This window comes from Accipiter gentilis, chromosome Z, assembly GCF_929443795.1.
Source record: "Accipiter gentilis chromosome Z, bAccGen1.1, whole genome shotgun sequence".
In the NCBI taxonomy this organism is placed as follows: Eukaryota; Metazoa; Chordata; class Aves; order Accipitriformes; family Accipitridae; genus Astur; species Astur gentilis.
The window spans coordinates 66,297,092-66,317,789 of record NC_064919.1 but is presented as its reverse complement, the minus strand read 5'-3'; the positions used below and the strand labels follow the sequence as shown (position 1 = coordinate 66,317,789).

At 39.5% G+C, this 20,698-nt stretch overlaps 1 protein-coding gene across 3 annotated transcripts in view; it reads left to right on the top strand.

Annotated features, from left to right (window-relative positions):
• ZSWIM6 (zinc finger SWIM-type containing 6) overlaps positions 1 to 17,609 on the top strand; it is a 111,908-nt gene extending 94,299 nt beyond the window's left edge. For all 3 annotated transcript variants that reach the window (XM_049795337.1, XM_049795336.1, XM_049795338.1), the window contains 6 exons: positions 816 to 1,076; positions 4,300 to 4,435; positions 7,401 to 7,558; positions 8,114 to 8,277; positions 12,736 to 12,817; positions 15,003 to 17,609. In XM_049795337.1, coding sequence (XP_049651294.1) covers positions 816 to 1,076; positions 4,300 to 4,435; positions 7,401 to 7,558; positions 8,114 to 8,277; positions 12,736 to 12,817; positions 15,003 to 15,865 — 1,664 coding nt within the window. In that variant the 3' untranslated portion in view covers positions 15,866 to 17,609. The remainder of the gene's footprint in view (positions 1 to 815; positions 1,077 to 4,299; positions 4,436 to 7,400; positions 7,559 to 8,113; positions 8,278 to 12,735; positions 12,818 to 15,002) is intronic.
• The last annotated feature ends 3,089 nt before the right edge of the window (positions 17,610 to 20,698 follow it).

The window sequence follows — 20,698 nt, the reverse complement described above, 5'->3', positions numbered from 1 at the left end:
TGTTATTGGATGACTTAGCTACAGGTGTACATAATACTTCAAACAGATGACAAAACACATAAAATTGATCACATACGTGGTCTATAAATGATACGAATTGGAACGTAGCGTTGCAGTATTGATACACAATTTAGGATAGGATGTTTATGCCCATTTTAATTTCAGTATTTGCTTCCCAGGAGCTTGACTGATTAATTCCTTGTTCTCAGTCTCTTTCCACCTCTGCGGTAGCCTCTTACCACCACCTGTGTGGACAGAAACTGGATTCATCCCTCTACCTGCAGCTCTTTTATACGCACATCTGCAATCTTCTTGAGACTTTGCCTCAAAACTTCTGGCTGGGATGCTTTAATGTTGTGGAGTTCCCAGGCCTATTGTATTTGCAAAATCCTAATAGCTTCAGCTGAAATCTAAGCAGGTGTATAAGCACCTTTGCCTTCCTCTTACACATCAGTGCTTTAAGGAGATACAGAAATGGGTGGGGGAAAAAACATTGAAATGTATCTTCCAATTTTTGCCTCGTTAACAAAGCTGGAGAAACTGCCTTTCTCTGATCATGGAGTTTAAAAATGAAAACTTTAGTTTTCACTTGAGTGGGTTATTTAAAACCTAATCATTCTGTGTATTTCTGCCATGTGGAATTGGATGGGATATTTTAGATTGAATCATTGGATTTTCAGGGTGTGCTAGTAATTTAGACCCTTAAAAAAAAAGTAATGCTAAGAGAGGAAGCATTTGCTTGTGACATTGTAGGCAGATTCTATGGGTTAGAATGATTTGCTGATGTGTTTTTCTTTCTGTGTCATCCCTTACAGAGAACATGGGGCAATGCAAATCTCTGGAGTACCAGCACCTGCCTGCACACAAGTTCTTAGAAGAAGGGGAATCTTATTTAACGCTGGCTGTGGAAGTAGCATTGATAGGGCTGGGACAGCAACGAATAATGCCAGATGGCTTGTATGCACAAGAGAAAGTTTGTCGAAATGAGGAGCAGCTCATTTCTAAGCTACAGGAAATTGAATTGGATGATAGTCTGGTGAAGATTTTTCGAAAACAAGCAGTCTTCCTATTAGAAGGTAGCTCAATACAGATGCTAACTGCTTCTTTAAACTGTCTTCGCTTACACAAGCACACAGAACTTCTATTCCTGTGGAAACTGCCTTACATACTTCAGATGGCTTTTTGATGTAGAACTCCAGCAAAATTTTGTTTCCAATGTGTTGTGAAAATCAAACATATTTCATATATCACATGACTATAGAGATAAGGCATCTATTGACCTATAAGCCTTTTGTTTTAATTTTGATTACATTTTGTTCTTTAGATTTGTTGCTTGTCATAATCTCGGTATCCTGATTATACAACCCAGGCTTACCATTGAATAATATAGACATCAGTTATCATCAGTTCTCAGGTAGCAAAATCGTAAGCGTTCCTTGTATCCTGAAAGAGGGACTGGCAGCTTTGTACATGTATGAAGATTTTTACCTCTGTTCCCAAGTGAAGAGCTCAGATAATTCATTTAGGATTGCTGTGACAGAAATGTAACATTTTATTTGTAGCAATTAGGAAAATGGCTTGCCTTTGAAGTTTGTATCATATGTGAAAATTGAAGTATGTGGTCAAAAGCCTAAGGCCTGCTCTTGTGACTAAATTTTGACCAAGACAAACAGTTTGTGTTTGGGGATTAGCCAGTGTGTTGCAATAAAATCTGTACAAAAAAGTGCATACTTTTGCCTTAGCTTTTAAAAAGGCTTAACATGTAGCACTTAAGCCTCATGTTCAGAGAGTAGTCTCATGGGTTCTGAGGTTGTCTTTCTGGTTACTGGTTTCTTAAATGAAAGAAAAAACTGTAGAGGAACCAATTAGGCAAAGGCATGGTCCAGGTTTTGAGTGCTTGCTCAAGGGACAGTGGAGAGTGTGGTACTGCTCAAGGTAGGCTGTGAAGACTCTTACACAGCAGTCAGGTTTTGCTTTAAGACATTTGTCTTTTAAAACTTCCTTTTTAAATGGAAGAGGTGCAGTATGTTGTTTAGGGCTCTCAGCTTTGAGTCACTGGGTTTGCCCATATCATTAAAGACTATGGTACCTACTGATGGTGCCATTTGAAAATGCAGAGAAGCCATAGCATGGAGAGAGTTTTCTTTATGGTGTGACTGCACTGCTCCTTTATGGCCTTTGGACAAGAACAGCTGCTCACTGGATCCAGCTATTAACCACCATACAGGGATCCTATGGATTATAAAATCAATTTCCTGCATCTGTTTACTGGTAAGGACACTTAATGAGGGAAAGGCAGGATTTCTCTGAAGTGTTTTCTGATAATTCTAGTTTACTACTTTGATCACTGAAAGTTTTTTAATGTTTTCCTATGGTAGTAAACAAGTGATCGTAGCAGGAAATCTGCTAATATAACTACCTACAGAATTGCAGTGGTGAGCAGTGTGCAACAATGGTCTTGCATTACTGTGTGCTGAGAAATCTGGCTTTCCTGCAATTGCTTTGGTTTACTCCAGGATAGGCAGAAACTGCCAGCTCACATGGAGGAAAAACTCTGCAGTGATTTAGGATGCTAATCATATCAATTGTGTTTTTAAAGTCCTGTAGATATAATAAAGAAAGCTTAATCCAATATTAAGCTGATTTCTGTGCTGTTAATGCAGATTAACGTGTGCTGTATGTAGCTACCATTTCAGTGTGTGGGAAAGCAGAATGTAAGGCTGTTTTGCAAGAACTGTTCTAATTTTTTGCTTGACTGCTAAGTTAATGGCAGAATATATTTTCATATAAATGCTTTTTCCTTTATTCTTTGTGTCCTAACTGAGTTTCTGACTGGACCACCAACTGACAAACATAGACGAAATGGCTTCTTTCATTGAAGCAATGCCAGCTAGTTTTGAATGGCTTTCAACTTCATTTTAAATGATTGAGACACACTGTCACCTACCAAATCTTCATTGACATTTCCTTTCTAATCAGCCCCAGTCTTCAGAAATGCCTACCTATGAAGCTCAGAATTTTTTCATGCCTAGTGATTTTTATCTTTGCATGTTGTGCTAAGGCACCAGTCAGGAAAATATTGCTGAAACAGCTTGGCTGTTTCTCCTTGTCTGCCCTCCTCATCTGCTTCAGTGTAGAGTCAGCCATGTTAGTTTGAATTGCTGCTGGAAGCAGTTTAAATGACATGTGACTCTGCAGTGAAGAAGTGTGCTTCTTCAGCTGTCCATCCAAGTGTGGTGGTTTGGAGTCTCTGGTAGAAGAAGTAGTAGTAACTTCTAGGACTGCTGGCTGCTATCTGTGCAATAATAGTCCAATAATACTTAATGTAAGACTCTTACTCTGTATCTTGCAATATTTAATGCCAGAACCTGTAGTCGCTGAAGTAAAAAACTGTTGACACCGTTTTCCTATTAACAGCAATAACAGTCTTCAGGTTGCAGGGCAAATGTAAAAATGGGATTCATATGCACTGTGAACATTCAGAACTTGACAAGGAAATAGTTGCATTTAACTTTTTTCTTGTTGTCAATCCTGACACTGCTGTTACGAAGTTGAAATACTATGCTGGCTGCACTGAGTGTGAGCAAAATATGTTGCCCCACCAATGGGAACAGTTTTCCCACAACAAATCCAATTTTTAAGATCATGGCTATAATGGACTAACAACACCAGCTTTGGTGCAAGATCTGACTTAGTCTTCTCTGGAGACCAAGTGCAGACCAAAGGGTTATTTAAATGCCTAATGTCAGGTGAGACATTAATAGGGATCAGGTGCTGCTGTGGTGATTGGTCATGTAACTTCAATTAAAGATATGCATTTTTCCACTGTAACCACTCTTTTTTTTTTTTTTTTCCCTTTTTTTTTTTTCTGGTGGATTTGTTATAAAGCAGTCATGCACCAACAGGGTGCATAGGGATTCATATGCCTACATGGAGGCAAAGCTAGGATTATCACTTTCTACTTTTGCATACTATAGGCTTGCTGAATGAGCCCCATGGAGCACTGGAGCCATTCTGTCATTTGTATATGCACTGGTAGTGTGCTTAGTACTATACAATTTGCAGTCTGTCTTGTTGTCTCAAAGAATATATGGTATTTAATATACTTGTAATACATTGTATATATGTGATATATGTGTAACATATTTCACAGAAAACAGCAATATAACTACCTTTTGTACAGCAAACTCTGTCTCTGAATACCAATTCTAACTGAAGGTATAGTGGATGGTTTTAAAGGTCCAGAAGTTGGGTTTTAGCAGTATGTAAAGACTGACATTCTCTTTCTCTTCCCCGCAGCTGGACCATATAGTGGTTTAGGCGAAGTCATCCATCGAGAGAGCGTTCCAATGCACACATTTGCCAAGTATCTCTTCACCTCTCTCCTACCTCATGATGCTGAATTGGCATACAAAACTGCACTGAGAGCCATGCGGTATGTATTCATGAGTCATCTAGAAAGAGCACAGGCAGCAGTTGGGGAAAGGGGAGGAAGCTTGGTAATCAAGACCTAGTCTTTTGTTCTAAAAGAAGCATTCTCCCCTTTGAGGAGAAATTATTTTGGTTCTGTCATCTGTAAAAGCAATTGGTGTCTGTAGTAGCTACAGTATAATCATTTATAAATGTACAATTAGTGTTTATCTACAACCGTAAAGCAGCAGTCTCCATTACAAATTCTAATAGAATCCTGCTCTTGGGGGAAGTGGTTTTGTGTTAAACAATGACAGCTTTAGCACGTGTGTTCTCTCACCCATGTGGTTGTGTGTGTGTGTGATGGTGTTGGCAAGGAAATGAGGGAAGAGGCATCTCACCAGCAGTCTCAGCATCATCTGCTGCTTAGCCTGTTTGGTAGGACTATTTGTTCCACTGGCCTTCTTTACAAACTAGCTCTCAATGGTAGATTTGAAACCATATGGTCTGGTCTGAGCCAGAACTTTTTTCTTGTGCTTCATAACAAAGCAGTCTTGCCCACATCTGGGTGAATGTTGGGATTTAAATGGAGTATGTCATATGACAACAAAGTGTCTTACTTGCATCCCATTTGTCTTCAGTAATCAGGAAAAAGACGTTTCTCGGAGTGTTCAGTGTCTACACGGGTCAATGACCCATGATGGCGGCTCTGGAGTATTTTACCCCTCTGTATTCAAAATCATCTGTTGCTGTGTCATTTTTTGAATGTTATTTTAGTGTGTGGAACACTCAGTATGAAATCGATGGAAGCTGAGACCATAAAGGCTTTCATGCATACACCTCTCAGGTCTGTGAGGATAGGGTTGTGCTATTGTTTGATGGTCACTTCTGTCTACGGTTTTCTGCTTGCAGTACTGAAACATAGCGAGCAGAACCTTGGAGAATGTGGCTTTGCAGTGACCTAGTTGACTGCTCACTTGGAATCTGAACTTGAATGTTTGGCTCATCCCTTGTTAAGCCTCAATTTTACCCAGGCTTTGGGAGCCAGACTTTAATGGTGATGTTTAATCACAAGGTATCTTTGCTAAAACCTAGCTAAATAATTGATGTTTGGGGAGGAGCACCCAACAAGTAAGTGAAGAATGCTAAATCTGCTTGTGCTTGTTCTGATGTTCCCTAATCTTGCCAAAATTGCATGAAAGCCACCAATTCACAACAGCATTTCTTTTCACAGCAAAAGAACATAGAAGCTGGCAATGAAATTCAAAGTAACAAAAGATTTCCCCAAAACAGTGTCTTTCTTCCATGCTTTGTCAATTTACTGTTACTCATAACCTAATAATCCCTTTTTGCTTTAGGTAGTTGGGATTTTTATGGTTTATTGAAACCATCTGATAATCCATCTCTCCCCCCACCCTCCCTCTATGCTTAGAAAAAATCAGCTGGAGAATTTATATTTGTTTTATTTTTATGTATATAGACCTATATAAAGAGGTGTCTCACTGGTACTAGGGAAAAGATTTTACTCTTGATACAAAACAACAGGGAAGTCTCTTTTTTTTTATATTAACATGCACATACATGTATCTGAAAATGTTAATATAACCTGCTGTTAGTTATTTACATGGTGTGTTGTATTTTTATGTGCCTTCTAGATACCTTCCCGTATATTCAAAATTAGCCTTTCTCAGGGAATTCTTAAAGACATTCTCAAATGTTTCAGGAAGGTGCAGAAAACTGATGGAACTTAAAACTATGTTACTGCAAAAACAAGACACGCACTCCAGTTACTTAAAGAACTTAGGTATTTAAGTGCAAGAAATTGCAACTTATGTTTAAATGAGCTTACTCCATAAGAAATATTTTATCACAGAAAATCACAACACATTGGATTTTCAATATTCAGTAGTTGCAGTTTTATTGACAAAAGAGATCCAGTTTCCATTGTCCTCCCAGATGACTTCCTGCTAGAAATTCGCTTGCGTATGAAAGCTGCTAGAAACAGAACTCAGATCTTAACCCTGATCAAGAAGCTAAGCATCTGAAAGGCTTTTCTTCTGGCTAGTCTTATTACTGTCATTTGATGTCTCACTAAACATTCATGTCCTGAAACTATGCTTAATTGTATTTAATAAAAATGCCTATTTTTGTTCACTCCTACTTTTTGCATTGGCATTTATGTAGTATCTAGTGTACTTGTATAATACAAGTGCCATCAGTTGAGTCTGTTGTAGTAGTTATTTGTGTTGTAGTCAACAACAAACACATTAATTTGAATTTTCTAAGGTAAATAAGACTGTTGTAGATTGACATACCCAAATTTTTGCTTCAGGATTAGAAAATGGAATCTGAAAAGTAACTTTAAAAGAAACTTCCTCTGTCACTGCTGTTTGGGACCCTAACATCAGATTATGGTACATTATAAAATGTTGGTAGGCTAAAATTTAATGACTTTAAAAAGTAGTCATATTTGAACAGTAAAATGTCCTTTTTGGACAAAATTCATGTCTGAATTTTTTGCAAGGTCAAAATCTGAATGACTTATTGAATATCCCTATCCCTTACTTTGAACTTTTGTAAGTGAAGAAAGTATGTTCCAAATATCGAAAAATGGTTCTATGTTCTCAGTACAGTGTAGAACTTATCCACTTTCCTTGCTTGAGGACTGTAGTTCAAAGACTGAAACAAGGCAGGGAGAAAAGCTTCGGCTTTGTACATGGTGCAGAAACTCTCTGCTGCCTTGGCTAATGGGTGGCTTCATTGTCCTGTGAATTCCTGCAGATACCCACTGATGTAGGGGAGTTTGGCAAATGGACTTTTAAGATTCCCCAAGAAGAGAAGTGGTTTTCAAGTCCTTTTTTTTTTTTTTTTTTGTAACCAAAAAGGCACAATTCATAAACAAGGTCAAGTGTTTTTGCAGCTTTAGTTTTGCTTATGAGTAACCTAATGTAATAATGATTTAATGAAAGAGGGTCTCTTCCTTATTTCAGGTTGCTAGTATTGGAATCTACAGCTCCTTCGGGAGACATATCCCGCCCACACCACATTGCATCAGTTGTTCCAAACCGGTATCCCCGCTGGTTCACCCTAAGTCACATTGAATCCCAGCAGTGTGAGCTGGCATCGACCATGCTAACAGCAGCCAAAGGTACGTTGCTGTCAGTTATGTACTCAACTAAATGTATGCTTTTAATATTGCATGGAGTAAACAGGTTATAAAACTTGTGTTTAGGAATCCAAATTGCAGTCTGTCAGGAGCTTGAAAAGGGTACAAAAAACTGAACTGGCTTAAACCTGTCACTTAGTTTTCTAGCAAAGTAGTTAAGCTAGCTAGATGGTAGCCAGATGAGCTTGATCTGAGGCTGTTGAGACAGCTCTTTGTTCTTCTGACACCCAACATAGACTCTCAGACCTAGGAGTGGACAAATTGATTCTAAAATTCACATATCAGGCTGACTTTTGGGCATGTACTGTACTAACACCATCAGGCACTAAAGGAGGTTGTGCTGTCTTATATCTTTCATTCAGATGTGATTTAATTATGGAAGTTTTCTGAAAACAAAGTGTGTATAAGTGAAACATCATACTATTGCATAGCAAGGGCAGGCTCAATTATAATGCCTCAATGGCTCAGGCTCAATTATAATACACTGGATGTTTTGGGAGCTTGTTCCATTTTGGTGTTTCTTTTTACACCTTGCAGGTGATGTTCGGAGGCTGGAAACAGTGTTAGAATCCATCCAGAAAAATATCCACTCCTCATCACACATCTTCAAACTTGCCCAGGATGCATTTAAAATAGCAACACTCATGGACAGCTTGCCAGACATCACTCTTCTGAAAGTTTCTCTGGAGTTGGGCCTTCAGGTATTTCCCTTGTTCACCATTGTTACAATAGAAGAAGGGAATTTGACCCACTGTTGCTGGGTATAGCTTTTAAGCACTGAGGACCATACCCTTTTTGAGCTCTGTCTGGAGTTTTTAGATTCTGTTTTCTGACACAGAGTTCAACGGACTGGTAAGCACAGACCAAGGGTCTGTGCATCCCCTTTGTGCCATTCAGGTGGAAGAGAGAGCTGGGAGCAGCTGGCTGCAGGGCATTCTTCTGTGCAAGGGTGAGAGAAGACCAGTGCAATGGGTTCAGGAGTATATGTAGGACTGGCTTGAAAGCAAAATTATTCTGCTTGCCAGAAATGCACTGTATTTTCTGCATGTGCTTGAGGGGTTTCTTACCATTCCTTCCTTTCCTTTCCCTTAAATGAGATTTCATAAGTGCTTGTTGACTTACTAGAGAAAGCTAAGGTTAGCCATAACGACCTATTTCTAAGGCAGACTGTGCTAACAGGACCCCTCTCACTTCCTTCATCAAAATACTGTTCTCCACAAGCAGTGGGACGGTCAGATGCATCGGACTCAGCTTGAAGTGTACAAGAACCTGAGATCAGTTTTCAGGCTCTTAGGAGTGACTTTGCAAGCTAAAAGGAGACAGCTAAGTTTTAGGTATCTGGAGTAATATTGCCTGACACTGATGAATCTTGGAGTTTACACAGTTCATTTCAACCAAAACAAATCTCTTCATCCCTCTTCAGGGAGTTCTTCAAAAATACCATGCAAAGATCAGAAAACCATTTATTACTTTGCTTCAGTAAACAAAGCTCCAAAGACTTCTGGGGAAAGGATATTATCCCAGTTGCTTCTCATGCCAAAGAAAGGTACTGTTTGCCTATACTAGACGTTTAGAAGCTGAAGTCTTCAATCAGAAAGCTGAGATTCTGTATGCTTTGTTAGCCTTTCATATTCCCAAGGTTGCTGTGGAAATCTACTAATTTTTTCACATCTTGGTATGTTTCTGCCTTAAATGTTTGTTTACCTGAGAGAGGAAGATCCTTATGACTGGCCTGTGTGTCATCTCAGGCATTCACCAAGTATCATTCAGTGGTAGCAGCACACTTTGGATATCACTGTATTCATGGATACAACTTTGTGGTTGATGGTGTAATCAGAATGTCTTCAGTAAGATCTAGTGAAAGAAGTACCATGAACCCATACTTTCTCCTCAGTCCCTTTGTCCGCAGTTGGAACAAACTGGTGTAGAACTTGTCGACTGTCCTGTCCCAAGCTTATGAGCGTGTTTTAAGAATCTTAAAGGTAGTTTCCTTTCCAGAAGGAAGATGCATAGCAATTTTCTGGTAGTAATTCACAGCTGTGTAGATTTCTACAGTAACGCTTTTCCTGCAAAAACCTGTCAGCACTGTCTCTAGTGGCCTACACATGCTTCCCCCTTCCCTGCCCCCTGACTTAATGCAATTAGATTGTCTGTATTCACTATCTAGTGTCTGACTACTTATGACATTTTTGTGCCCTAGAAAACTTTCTCACCTCACGTGGTAAACTAAACAGCAGTGTCCTCACGGGTACACTGTTCTGCCTCAGCTACAGCAATGGCAAGTTGGCCTGGTTGGGCTGAGGAGACAATACCAACAATTTCACAACTCTGTCACTGGGATTTCTGACAGAAAGCCTCTTATATTGTTCTAGATTTGGGAGTAATGTATAGACCCCTGGGTTCTTTCTCCCTATTTCTGATGGCAGCATGTGTTACGTGACTCAGCAGGGGGAAGGCTTTTAAACTGTCTGTGGAAAGAGGTCATCAGCATGGCCAAATGGGCATGGAGCATCTCAGGTGTATTCTGTCCTTCAGAACCTTACTGGCACAGACACTGTAAGATCTGCAGGTGCAGGAAGGGCTTCTTTTCCTCTGTTTGCCTGTTGTATGCTACATCAGTGCAAGTAAGTATTACCACACACATGTAAACGGGTACTGCTGGCAGAGCTGCTGAACAAGTTGGTGCAGGTGATCACTGTGTGTATTTGGCAAGTGGCGTCCTTTCCCCCAAAACCTATGAATGAATGAATAAATAATTACATAAATAAACCTTCTGCCAATGTGCATGACGAAGAGGTTTCACCTTGGTTCAGGAGCTAATCGTTGGCCATTTCTTGTATCTCTTATGGGTGGTGAGATCATCTGTTCCGCTATAAGAAATTCTCATAAAGATCCTTCAAGACAAAGTCAAGGTTATTCTGTGTGGAAGAGAGCTTGGCTTTCTGATGAGCTATGTAATTCCCAGGGGTGTCTCATCATTTTCAGACTTCCTGACTCGTTGAGAAGCTCTCTTCAATTGATAGCGCAGATTTTGGATAGATCTTGGACAGATGTGGAACTCCCTTTTAGGAATTAGTAGCTCAAGAATGTACTGAGCAGAAGTGAAATAGTTCTTTGGCTACATATGCTACAGTATGAATTAACTTCAGCTCCTCCTTGGTCAGGACATCAATACGTGCTTTATTTGAAATCCTTGGGTTTTTTATCATCAGTAACAGGCCCCTCTCTTGCTGTTCTCAGCTTGCCAGTTTAATCAAACAAAAGGAACCTAATTCCAGAATAGTTTGTCAAGAAACTGTTCCATGTCAAGAAACTAGATATGGTATTGTTTTTTGCTCTCAGGTTAGGGCTGTCTGCACTGGGACTATTATTATGCCCACTACACAGGCTGAAGGCTCTTGTGAATGCTGATCCTTTTACAGACCACCATGGTGAGGGAAGTCATCAGGGAAGACTTTCAAAAAAGTCGTCATTCACACTGGCTGGTTTTTTTACCTCCCCTCCCTCACCAGTAGCAGCATTCAGTCCATAGCCCTGTATTTTCTCTTGGCTTCACCTCTGCTTGGGGGAATCTGAAAATTTGTCATGGATATTGGAAGAGTGTTAGCCTTCAATTTCTGTGTGCATCAATACAGGAAGTCACCTAGACACCTTCCCTTTGATGGATGAATGGGACAGATAATAGGACTCCAAAGCATTTTGTCTTGGGCCTGCATGTTTTTCTTCCAGAAGGACTTCAAGCAAAGGCTGATTCCATCATTTACTGTAGCTGTATTTTCATATTGTAAAATTGCTTGGGTTGCTCCTTACAGATCAGTTTGCTTTCTTTCAAATTGCTATTCTCCAGTCTAGCACTTAGATAACTGTTTAGTTAAAATGATACCACAATATCAGAAGCCAACAAAGCTGGCCTTATCCTGTTACTTGGGTGATGTACAACCACTCACCAGGGTCTCAAGGTGGGAATGTTTGGAGGCCAGCTTGGAACCACTCATGGTTGCTTATAACGAGACTTCTTAAAAATCATCTGTGCATTTGTGCTCCTTGGCAATCTTTCCATCTTCTTAATTATCCTGTCTACAGTGTAGGACTAAAGGAGGTGGCGGGAGTAACAAATATGACAGAGGGCTGCATGCCACTTTGAAGTGACCTTAGGATTGGGAGGGGATATGACTTGAGAACCCTCTTACAAATGCTGCTGACTCCAAGCTGTTTTGTGAGTGCATTTGTTGAGTTTAATATGTGAAGATTATCGCTAAGAGCTCTGTGATTATCCTATTATGCTCGTTATTTAATTGCTACAAATAGTAATATTATAGTATGATCACTGATACTCTAAGGGGAAAAATACTTGCTTGCTTGCTTCATCTAGATCTGTGGGGTCTGTCCAGGTAGCTGAAGCAAACTTCACATGCAATTCCCATGCTGTGTTTGGTTTACTGAATAAACGTATTTGCCCATGTTTTGAGAAACAACATAGGCAATAACTGCAAGTGATGTAAATTGTAGGCACTACAATCGAAGCTTAGAGTACTTTTTCTAGGATTCTGATAGTTTTATGATGGACATTCTTTGCAGGGACTCCTTGTTCAGAGAGAGAAATCATCACTATGGACTTCTTAATAATACCTGGATATATCTGGATTTGTATATATATCTTTGCAGAATAAGCAGCCAGTCGAATCACAGTACAGTATTATTGAAGTCAATGAAAAGAAATACAGATGAGGGAAAAATTAAAGGGGTTAGTTTGCCCAGCAAGAGTTGACATGTTTCCACATTAAAGACTACTGTGCATAGAGGGATGAGACATGGTATAATTTAATTTGAATAATTTGTAATTGATTGAGCTTTTTTTGTTGTTGGAGGGGCTTTTTTGTGGGGTGGGGGCTTTTTCTTCGTAACAGATAAAACAGTCTCTCTCTAGTCTTGAAGGATCTGCAGTTGGAATTACTCTCTGCATGCTATTCTAAGATAGCTGAGCCATATTTTTCAAATCTTTCGACATATCAGCTAAAAATGAGGTAACAGTGGAGAGGGCAAGAGGCTGCCATTTTGAACCTTAGTGTATTTGAGTAACTTTAAAATCCCTGGTTGTTGGTATATTGCCTTGGTTTGCAATAGGTTTAATTTGTATTTTGTTTGTTTTGTTTTAATAGGTAATGCGAATGACGCTGTCAACACTGAATTGGCGACGGCGGGAAATGGTGAGGTGGTTGGTAACATGTGCAACAGAAGTGGGTATGTACTGAGATGTTTGTCAGCTGATCTTAGAGGGCTTGATCTTGCTTGTCAACACCCAGGTTCTGCAAATGTCTCTCGCTTTTGTTGATCTATAGAATTCCTTTGGTGAGAAGACACTATGGTAATGATGAGAGGGTTTTTTAGGCACAGATCAAATGAGGCAATAGTTCAGTAATGCAGTGTGACTTCTTCCTTCTGGAAGGTGGGGGTGTGATTAATCTATGGGAAATACCCCAGATTTCCCTTTGTCTCCTCCATGATGGGTTTGGGTTTCAGGCTGCAGTAGAGAGAAGGCTTGTGGTCATGGGCTGCTGCATTGTGCTACAACTTTGCTCTGAAAGGACAGGTGAGGCTCTGAAAAGCAGGTGAGAGCTGCCTGGTCAGCTGTGTGAAAAGGAACCAGAAAACAGGCAAATGAAATGTTGAGGATGCCTTGACTGTGTGGCAGACAGGATCTCGTGAAGGGGTTCTCATTGTTAGAGGTTTGGGTTTTTTTAATCCCCTGGGTAAATCCAAGCTTAGAGTGTAATGCATCTTTGTTGTGTGGCTATGATGTAGATTTCCTGTGTGTCTTGATGGACATGTCCCTTAGCTTCTGTATTCCAGTTTACCATCTGCAAAATGAGGATACAGAATCTGAAAGTGAAAATGAGTGCATTAAAAACTGTGTAGCTGTAAAAAAAAAAATAAAATTCAACAGCTGTGGTAATAGGGACAATATAAGTACTTCTGATAAGGGAACAGTTTTAATTGTCACTAAAGGTATTTCTAGAAGGCATGTTTCCCTACTGTATTTATTCCTTTTTCATACATCTGAGTTGGGTTGTATTGCATACATGCTTCTTGAGTTTCAGAACTTCAGAGGATTGCTGCTGCTTATTCTCTGAATTAGTTTATTGTTTGCTCTATGCTTAACTGGGAAATTAATGTTGTCAGTAGCATGGGAAAATACAGCTTGCCTTTGTATGCTCTCAGCCAGAAGGTGGTCTGTGTCTGCAAATTTTCATGCAATACTCTTGTTTTATTGCTTTTTTTATCTTTGCTAAGATAATTATTGCTGAGGCTATCTTACAGATATTCGTGCCTTGGTATTATTTTGTGCAGTTGCATATTGGCAAATAAAATGCTGGGTTTAATACTGCTTTAAATTAGTTTACATACACTAATAGAAGTATCCTATAAAGAACCTATAATGTCATGTGAAGTACTCTTGAGACTTAATCAAGATGGTAAAGCAACGAATCTGTTTATTTAAATGAAGATCTGGTATTCTCTGGCTATGCTGAATTGTTGCATATGAGTAAAGGGGTACACAGGAAACATCAGAGTCCTACAGAGAAAATTAGGACCTCTGGGTGTGGTTTAGGTGGGCTCACAGATGTGTGTAAACTGCCTTTAGCAATAATAAGGTGCTCTAGTTGGCTCTAAGGTTCAATTTATGGAACACGTTAGTCACTGTTTCCCCCTTCTTTCCCCTGCCAAACACACACACAAACACACACACGCACACCAGGAATAAAGTGATACTAAGGAAAATACTTGTTTCAGGTAATAGTCAGTAGTTCATATTGCTCAGAGTATTTCCCTAATAAGGATCCTGATGTTCAGGTGCATATGAATTTGACACAAGATGTATGTGAAAAGCCTGTTGGGAGGAGGTGGGGGTTAGGATATTTTTTTTAAGGTGTCCTTAGTGTGTTCTGTTAAGGTGTGCCATGGTGTTCTATTAAGAAAGCCACTTCGCATACCTTGATATTGTTTTGTGCATGCACTGTGCCTTGAGTTGCACAGTGAGAAAACAAGTTAAAATGGCCTTTTAAAAGTGTTCAGTGTGAGGACTGCTTTTGAGTGATGTGACAAGACCAAATGAGTCAGAACTTGTTATCCAGATTGTCTTAAATAACAAGTAAAACAGCTCAGTTGTCACATGAGATTAAAGCTTATCTTGCAGGCTTTTTTTATTATTTTCTGCATTTCAGTGATTGCCACAGAGTTTGCACAGTAGCCTTTCTTTTAAAGTCCTTTTCCATCCATGCTATCTGGTTTACCCCTTCTTGCTGAAGAGCATCCCCTTGGATGTACTAGCAACCTCTTAGACTTTGCTGGAAATGTAAACTCTTGCTGAAGGTCTGTAATCTGCTAGGTTTTATCAGTTGTGGCTAATCCTTTCTTTTTCTCCTAGGTGTTTATGCACTGGACAGTATCATGCAAAACTGGTTTACACTTTTCACTCCAACAGAAGCCACTAGTATTGTTGCTACAACAGTGATGTCCAACAGCACCATTGTCCGTCTGCATCTGGACTGTCATCAGCAGGAGAAGTTGGCCGGCAGTGCTAGGACGCTTGCTCTACAGTGTGCCATGAAGGATCCTCAAAACTGTGCCCTCTCTGCACTGACCTTATGTGAAAAAGATCACATAGCTTTTGAGACCGCTTACCAAATCGTTCTAGATGCTGCTACAACTGGCATGAGCTACTCGCAGCTTTTTACTATAGCACGATACATGGAGCACCGTGGTTACCCCATGCGGGCCTACAAGCTGGCCACTTTGGCCATGACGCATCTCAACCTGAGTTACAATCAGGACACACACCCTGCCATTAATGACGTTCTGTGGGCATGTGCGCTCAGCCACTCCCTTGGGAAAAATGAGCTAGCAGCTATAATACCTCTGGTGGTCAAAAGTGTCAAATGTGCAACAGTACTGTCAGACATTTTGCGTAGGTGTACTTTGACCACTCCTGGCATGGTGGGACTTCATGGAAGGAGGAACTCTGGTAAGCTCATGTCGCTGGACAAAGCCCCTTTACGGCAACTCTTAGATGCCACGATCGGAGCCTACATTAACACAACTCATTCACGTCTCACTCACATCAGCCCGCGACACTATAGTGAGTTTATAGAGTTCCTCAGCAAGGCCCGAGAGACCTTCTTAATGGCTCATGATGGTCACATCCAGTTTACACAGTTTATTGATAACCTAAAACAAATCTACAAAGGCAAAAAGAAACTGATGATGCTGGTTCGTGAGCGGTTTGGTTGACGAAAATGTGTGAATGGTGGGTTGGGGGGTGGGGGGATGGTTTGTTTTTACTTGAGCCTGCCTTTGTATCCTTTTTAACTTAAAGAAACAGAGCCACACCGGTATTATATGTGTATAGTTATATTGAGTTTGCAAACTAAACTGTCATGTTGTGAAAGTTTGTGTGTTTAATTTTTTTTTCCTTTTTTCTGTTTTGTATGAGAGAGAGGTTAAAAAAGGTTTGGTTTACACTGAGTATATGTTGTCAAGTGGCAAAAGCCCACATCGCTCTCCTGTTCTTTCTGTATACGTTCACAGCCTCAAAAACAAACATATATTGCAATGGCTTTAAAAACCAAACAAAACACCTCCATCCTGTGATAAGTACCTCGAATGGATTCAGCTTTACTCCTTTGTAACTCATCCTTACATTTCAGCATATTTAAACAAACCAACAAGTGAAATACTAATAGTTAAAAGGCTGACCACGTGGCTTTGCAGTGCTGTTCATCCAGAAGCATGGCACACAATGCTTGTGCATGTGGAAACTTAGCGACTGTCAACATACATTCTCAGGGATTTATCAAAAAAATTAAAAAAAAGAATGAGAGCATTTATTGTACTGTATATATATTATAGTATATGTCTGAATATTGAAAAATATAACATTAACTAATTTATAAAAAAATCTATGTAATGCAAAATACTTGAAGCTGCAGTAGCTTGGTTTTAAACAAAAAAGAAAACCTATCAGAAGGACTAAAGTGCGCCTTGCTTCAGGGTTGGCTCAGGTGGTGAACTATATGCTGGGCATCTATGCAGAGCCACCTTTTGGATTGCATGGTTGGACTGATACCTATTGGGGAAAATTTTATATATATATATTTATACAACCCGTGTATACATATATATGTATACACACATACACACATGCTTGTAACAGGCACTATAGTAAAGAGGGACAACAAAAAATACACAGCCAGAGCAGCAAGCCTTAGCATTAAGAATACAGTATGCCAGAATTGGGGTTTGTGCCTCCTAGCCTAGAAGACTTAAAGAAATATCCTTTTTGACGTAAAACGCAAAATGTTTTCCAAAATGATTGACATGATACATTACGCCTTTGCAGTGAGCTAATAATAAGCTAACCTTTGTGCACAAATAACATATATATATATTATATATATATATTCTGCATAGGTATTTTGACTTTGTGCAGGACAGAAAGTTGTGTAGGTATGACTGTTCTACTTTTCAGTTTGTTTTTTTAATATATTTTATTTTCTCTAGATTTACTCAAACAAAAGCAGCCTTCTATCTTGCCTTGTCTTAATGCTTTAAAATAACCAAACTGGAGATCTAACTACCAAACTGTTCATTATATTATTAAATACCAACTTTGGTTACAGTATAGTGTCTTTACTTTAGCTGATGGTTCTGTATCCTTGTGCTTTTTAAAGCAGTTTTTATGTTTTGGTGCAAAAGTTGTCCAGTGTCTCTTGTTCCCTTCATTAGAGAACATGCTAGAGGTATGTTTGTAGGTATTTTTGTTTAGAAAAACTATTTCATGCTCTCCATTTTATTTATTATAATAGGTAAAAAGGTTGTACTTCATCACCCATGTAAACATGCTCATGAAGTTGAAAGTAATTAAGATTTGATACACTGATATCAATTTATTTATGTAACTAAATCACTGTTTTATAAACTTGTTAATGATCAACAATTTTTTTGTTTTGATTAAAATTAGTTTTTTGAAAGTTGATTCTGCCTCCTTTATGGTGTCTGTTACTGGAGTTGAATTGCATACAGAGAATTCATTGATGTTAAATGCCCAGCTTGCAACTTTGGTGTGTTATGATGGTAAGCAATATGACCACCAAACCCAGAGAAGAAATGTTTTGTTCCTCAAAAATCTGCTGAGGAATGGCAGTGTTCAGAGTTTCTGGTGGAAGACAACCTTGCATCGGAGGAGGGACTAAATGCTGCCTGTGACTGAAGAGATGTGGTCTAAACAACAAACAGTAAGCCTTGACATGCTGCCCTGGTAGAATGGTAGGGGATGGGGGGGAGTGGTATGTTCCCACTCAGTGGATTGTTTAGGTGACCGTGAGAATTTAGCTGCGTTGCCAGTTGTCCTGACTTCTGCTGGGATAATTTTCTTAGTAGCTGGTACAGCGCTGTGTTTTGGATTTAGTGTGAGAATAATGTTGATAATGCACTGATGTTTTAGTTGTTGCTAAGTAGTGCTTGTCCTGGGTTAAGGATTTTTCAGCTTGCCATGCTCTGCTGACTGAGCAGGTGCACAAGAAACTGGGAGGGAGCATGGCCAGGACAGTTGACTCTAGCCAAAGGGATGTTCCATACCGTAGGATGTCATGCTCAGTATATAGACCAGGGGGAGCTGGCTGGGAGGGGCGGATTGCTGCTTGGGCATCGGTCAGCAGGTGGTGAGCAATTGCATTGTGCATCGCTTGTTTTCTTTCCTTGGGTTTTGGTTTTTTATTATTACATTATATTCCTTTTCATTACTACTACTATTATTATTATTATTGTTAGTATTACACTTTATTTTACTTTCATTATTAAGTCTTTCCTATCTCCAACTCGAGAGTTTTACTTTTTTTCTAGTTCCCTTCCCTGTCCCACTGGGAGGGAGGAGTGAGCAAGCGGCTGTGTGGTGCTTAGTTGCTGGCTGGACTTAAGTTGTGACACCAATATATACAAGGACAGATCTTGCTGTTCTTGGATTGGCTTTTTTAAAGTATTGTGTGTATTTTGATCCATGCAAGCTCATTCCACCCAGCATGGAGTTCTTCCTTACCAGCTGACAGCCAACATTTCTGCTTTTTTGGAGCCCTTGATCTGTCAGAGTTCTGTGAGTTTTCTAGCCCTCAGTGAAGAATGGGATATGGCATGGTTGAAAATTGAAGAGGAACTTTCTGCTTTACCAGCATCTTTATCATCTTTGGAATGTTAAATGATGCCATATTTGACTACATGATCTGAGCACCTTCACTTTGGTTTTTTTAGTATCTTCAGCTGTAAAGAGAATTAGCGTGCAGCAAGCAACTTTCAGAGATGCCAGTGTAATCATGAGTTCTAACAGGCTTGCATCACTGGAAGATTAAGGAGAAAAAGGTCTGAATCTTTGTACAACTTGTCATGTAAAATACAAATCTTTACCAAGCCTTGCGAATAGCTAAGTTGTCCTGACCTAATAGTACTAACCTTCTGTAGCTTCTGCAACTTCTATCCCTTCCAAGTATTGAATCCTCATTACAGTTTTGCTTCATTACTTTGTCCTAGATTGTCCTGCTGAATTTTCTTATAGGCAGTAAGAAACAAGGGGGATACTCCATTCTGTATAGGTTTTGCATGGAGGGGGGTTGCCTCTTAAGAAATAATTCAGCAGTAAGGATATTGTGGATTATGTAGATTGCAAAACCGATGCGTATTTGAAGACAGCTTTAGAATTACATGCAGTCCTGATGGTTGCCACCTGCTTTTGACGAGCACAATGGCTTATTTTTCTTTCAGAACTGATGGAAGCTTATTTGGCTTGTTTTCATGACTGAGTGAAATCTCTTCTGTGTCTGCAGTGGTGCTGCGCACTGCAATTCACACCATGTTAAAAGCCCTTAAGGACCAACAGGCTTGGCCAGTCTCTCTAGCAAATATGTCTAAATATGTACTGCTCATGTTTTGTGGAGGTAGGAAGAACCCAGGAATGGGATTCCATAAAAAAGCCTGAGGGCTCTCTTGGTGAAAACTGATCAAATATTTCTATAATTTCTAAAACTACATATTGAAATTCATTTTGAAGCATAAGGACACCTAGTCACAATACAATATGTTGAATTCCTTACCTTGTCTTCAGAGCCAGATATTTGAGATATACAACTGAACACCACTGTCATTGTCTCCAAGTGTTTGAATGCTTTTCAACACTCCTTTAAATGAGAATTTTTTTTAAATCCAGGATTGCTGTTCAGTAGTGAAAGGAACAGAGCACTATTCTTCCATATCGTAGGCTACCATTAAATCTTTGTTCTTTTAGTGAGTTGAGTGAAATCCTGAAAGATGTGGTATTATTTGTGTATTATGAGACTGTTGCACAGCCCCAGAAACTGACTTTGCCCCCAAGTTTGTTTTCAGATTTCCTGTATTGATTCTGCCAGAACAAAAGCCAGAGATATTTTTGTTACCCAAATTACATTACTTTCACTTAGCTTCTTAGTGTTTCAAAACTTCATTTCCATGTTCAGTTTTCCCATTAGAGAAAACTGCACAACTCAGCACGAAAAAGGGAAAAAAATGCCCACGGGAGACTCGGACTTTAAGGTGCAACTGAAATCCGAGGCCACTTCACTTGGAGTGCTTCATGTCTTATTCTCAAAACCTTTTGTTTTTAATGCTATGATGGTAGAGCTAAACCTGTATTGCATGTGCATGAAAAGGAATTTGTTAGATTGTTTGAGAGAAATTGCAGGTAATACGCCGAGGCTAGAGCTGCAATGAGAAGAATGGGACTGTATTTCACCGTGGTTGTCCAGTAGGACAGATGAAGCTCTTTCATGACAGTGCATCTCCTAATAGGTGTAATCAGTGTTTTGGATGACCAAGCAACAGTTGTTGCAGTAGAGATGAAATTCTCGAGGACTCTACTTTTTGATTAAAAAAAACGAGTTGGTTTCCTAGTATTTTTAAGGATAGAAGATATTTATCTTCTACAGGAAACCTGTATTTCCATTGTTGCCTGCTGCAAGCTTTCAAAAGTCTCTGTGAAAGTCACTTTTCAATAATGCTTTAAAGTTCTAATTAGTTGGAGCTACTGTTTTCTTTCAGGTTTGT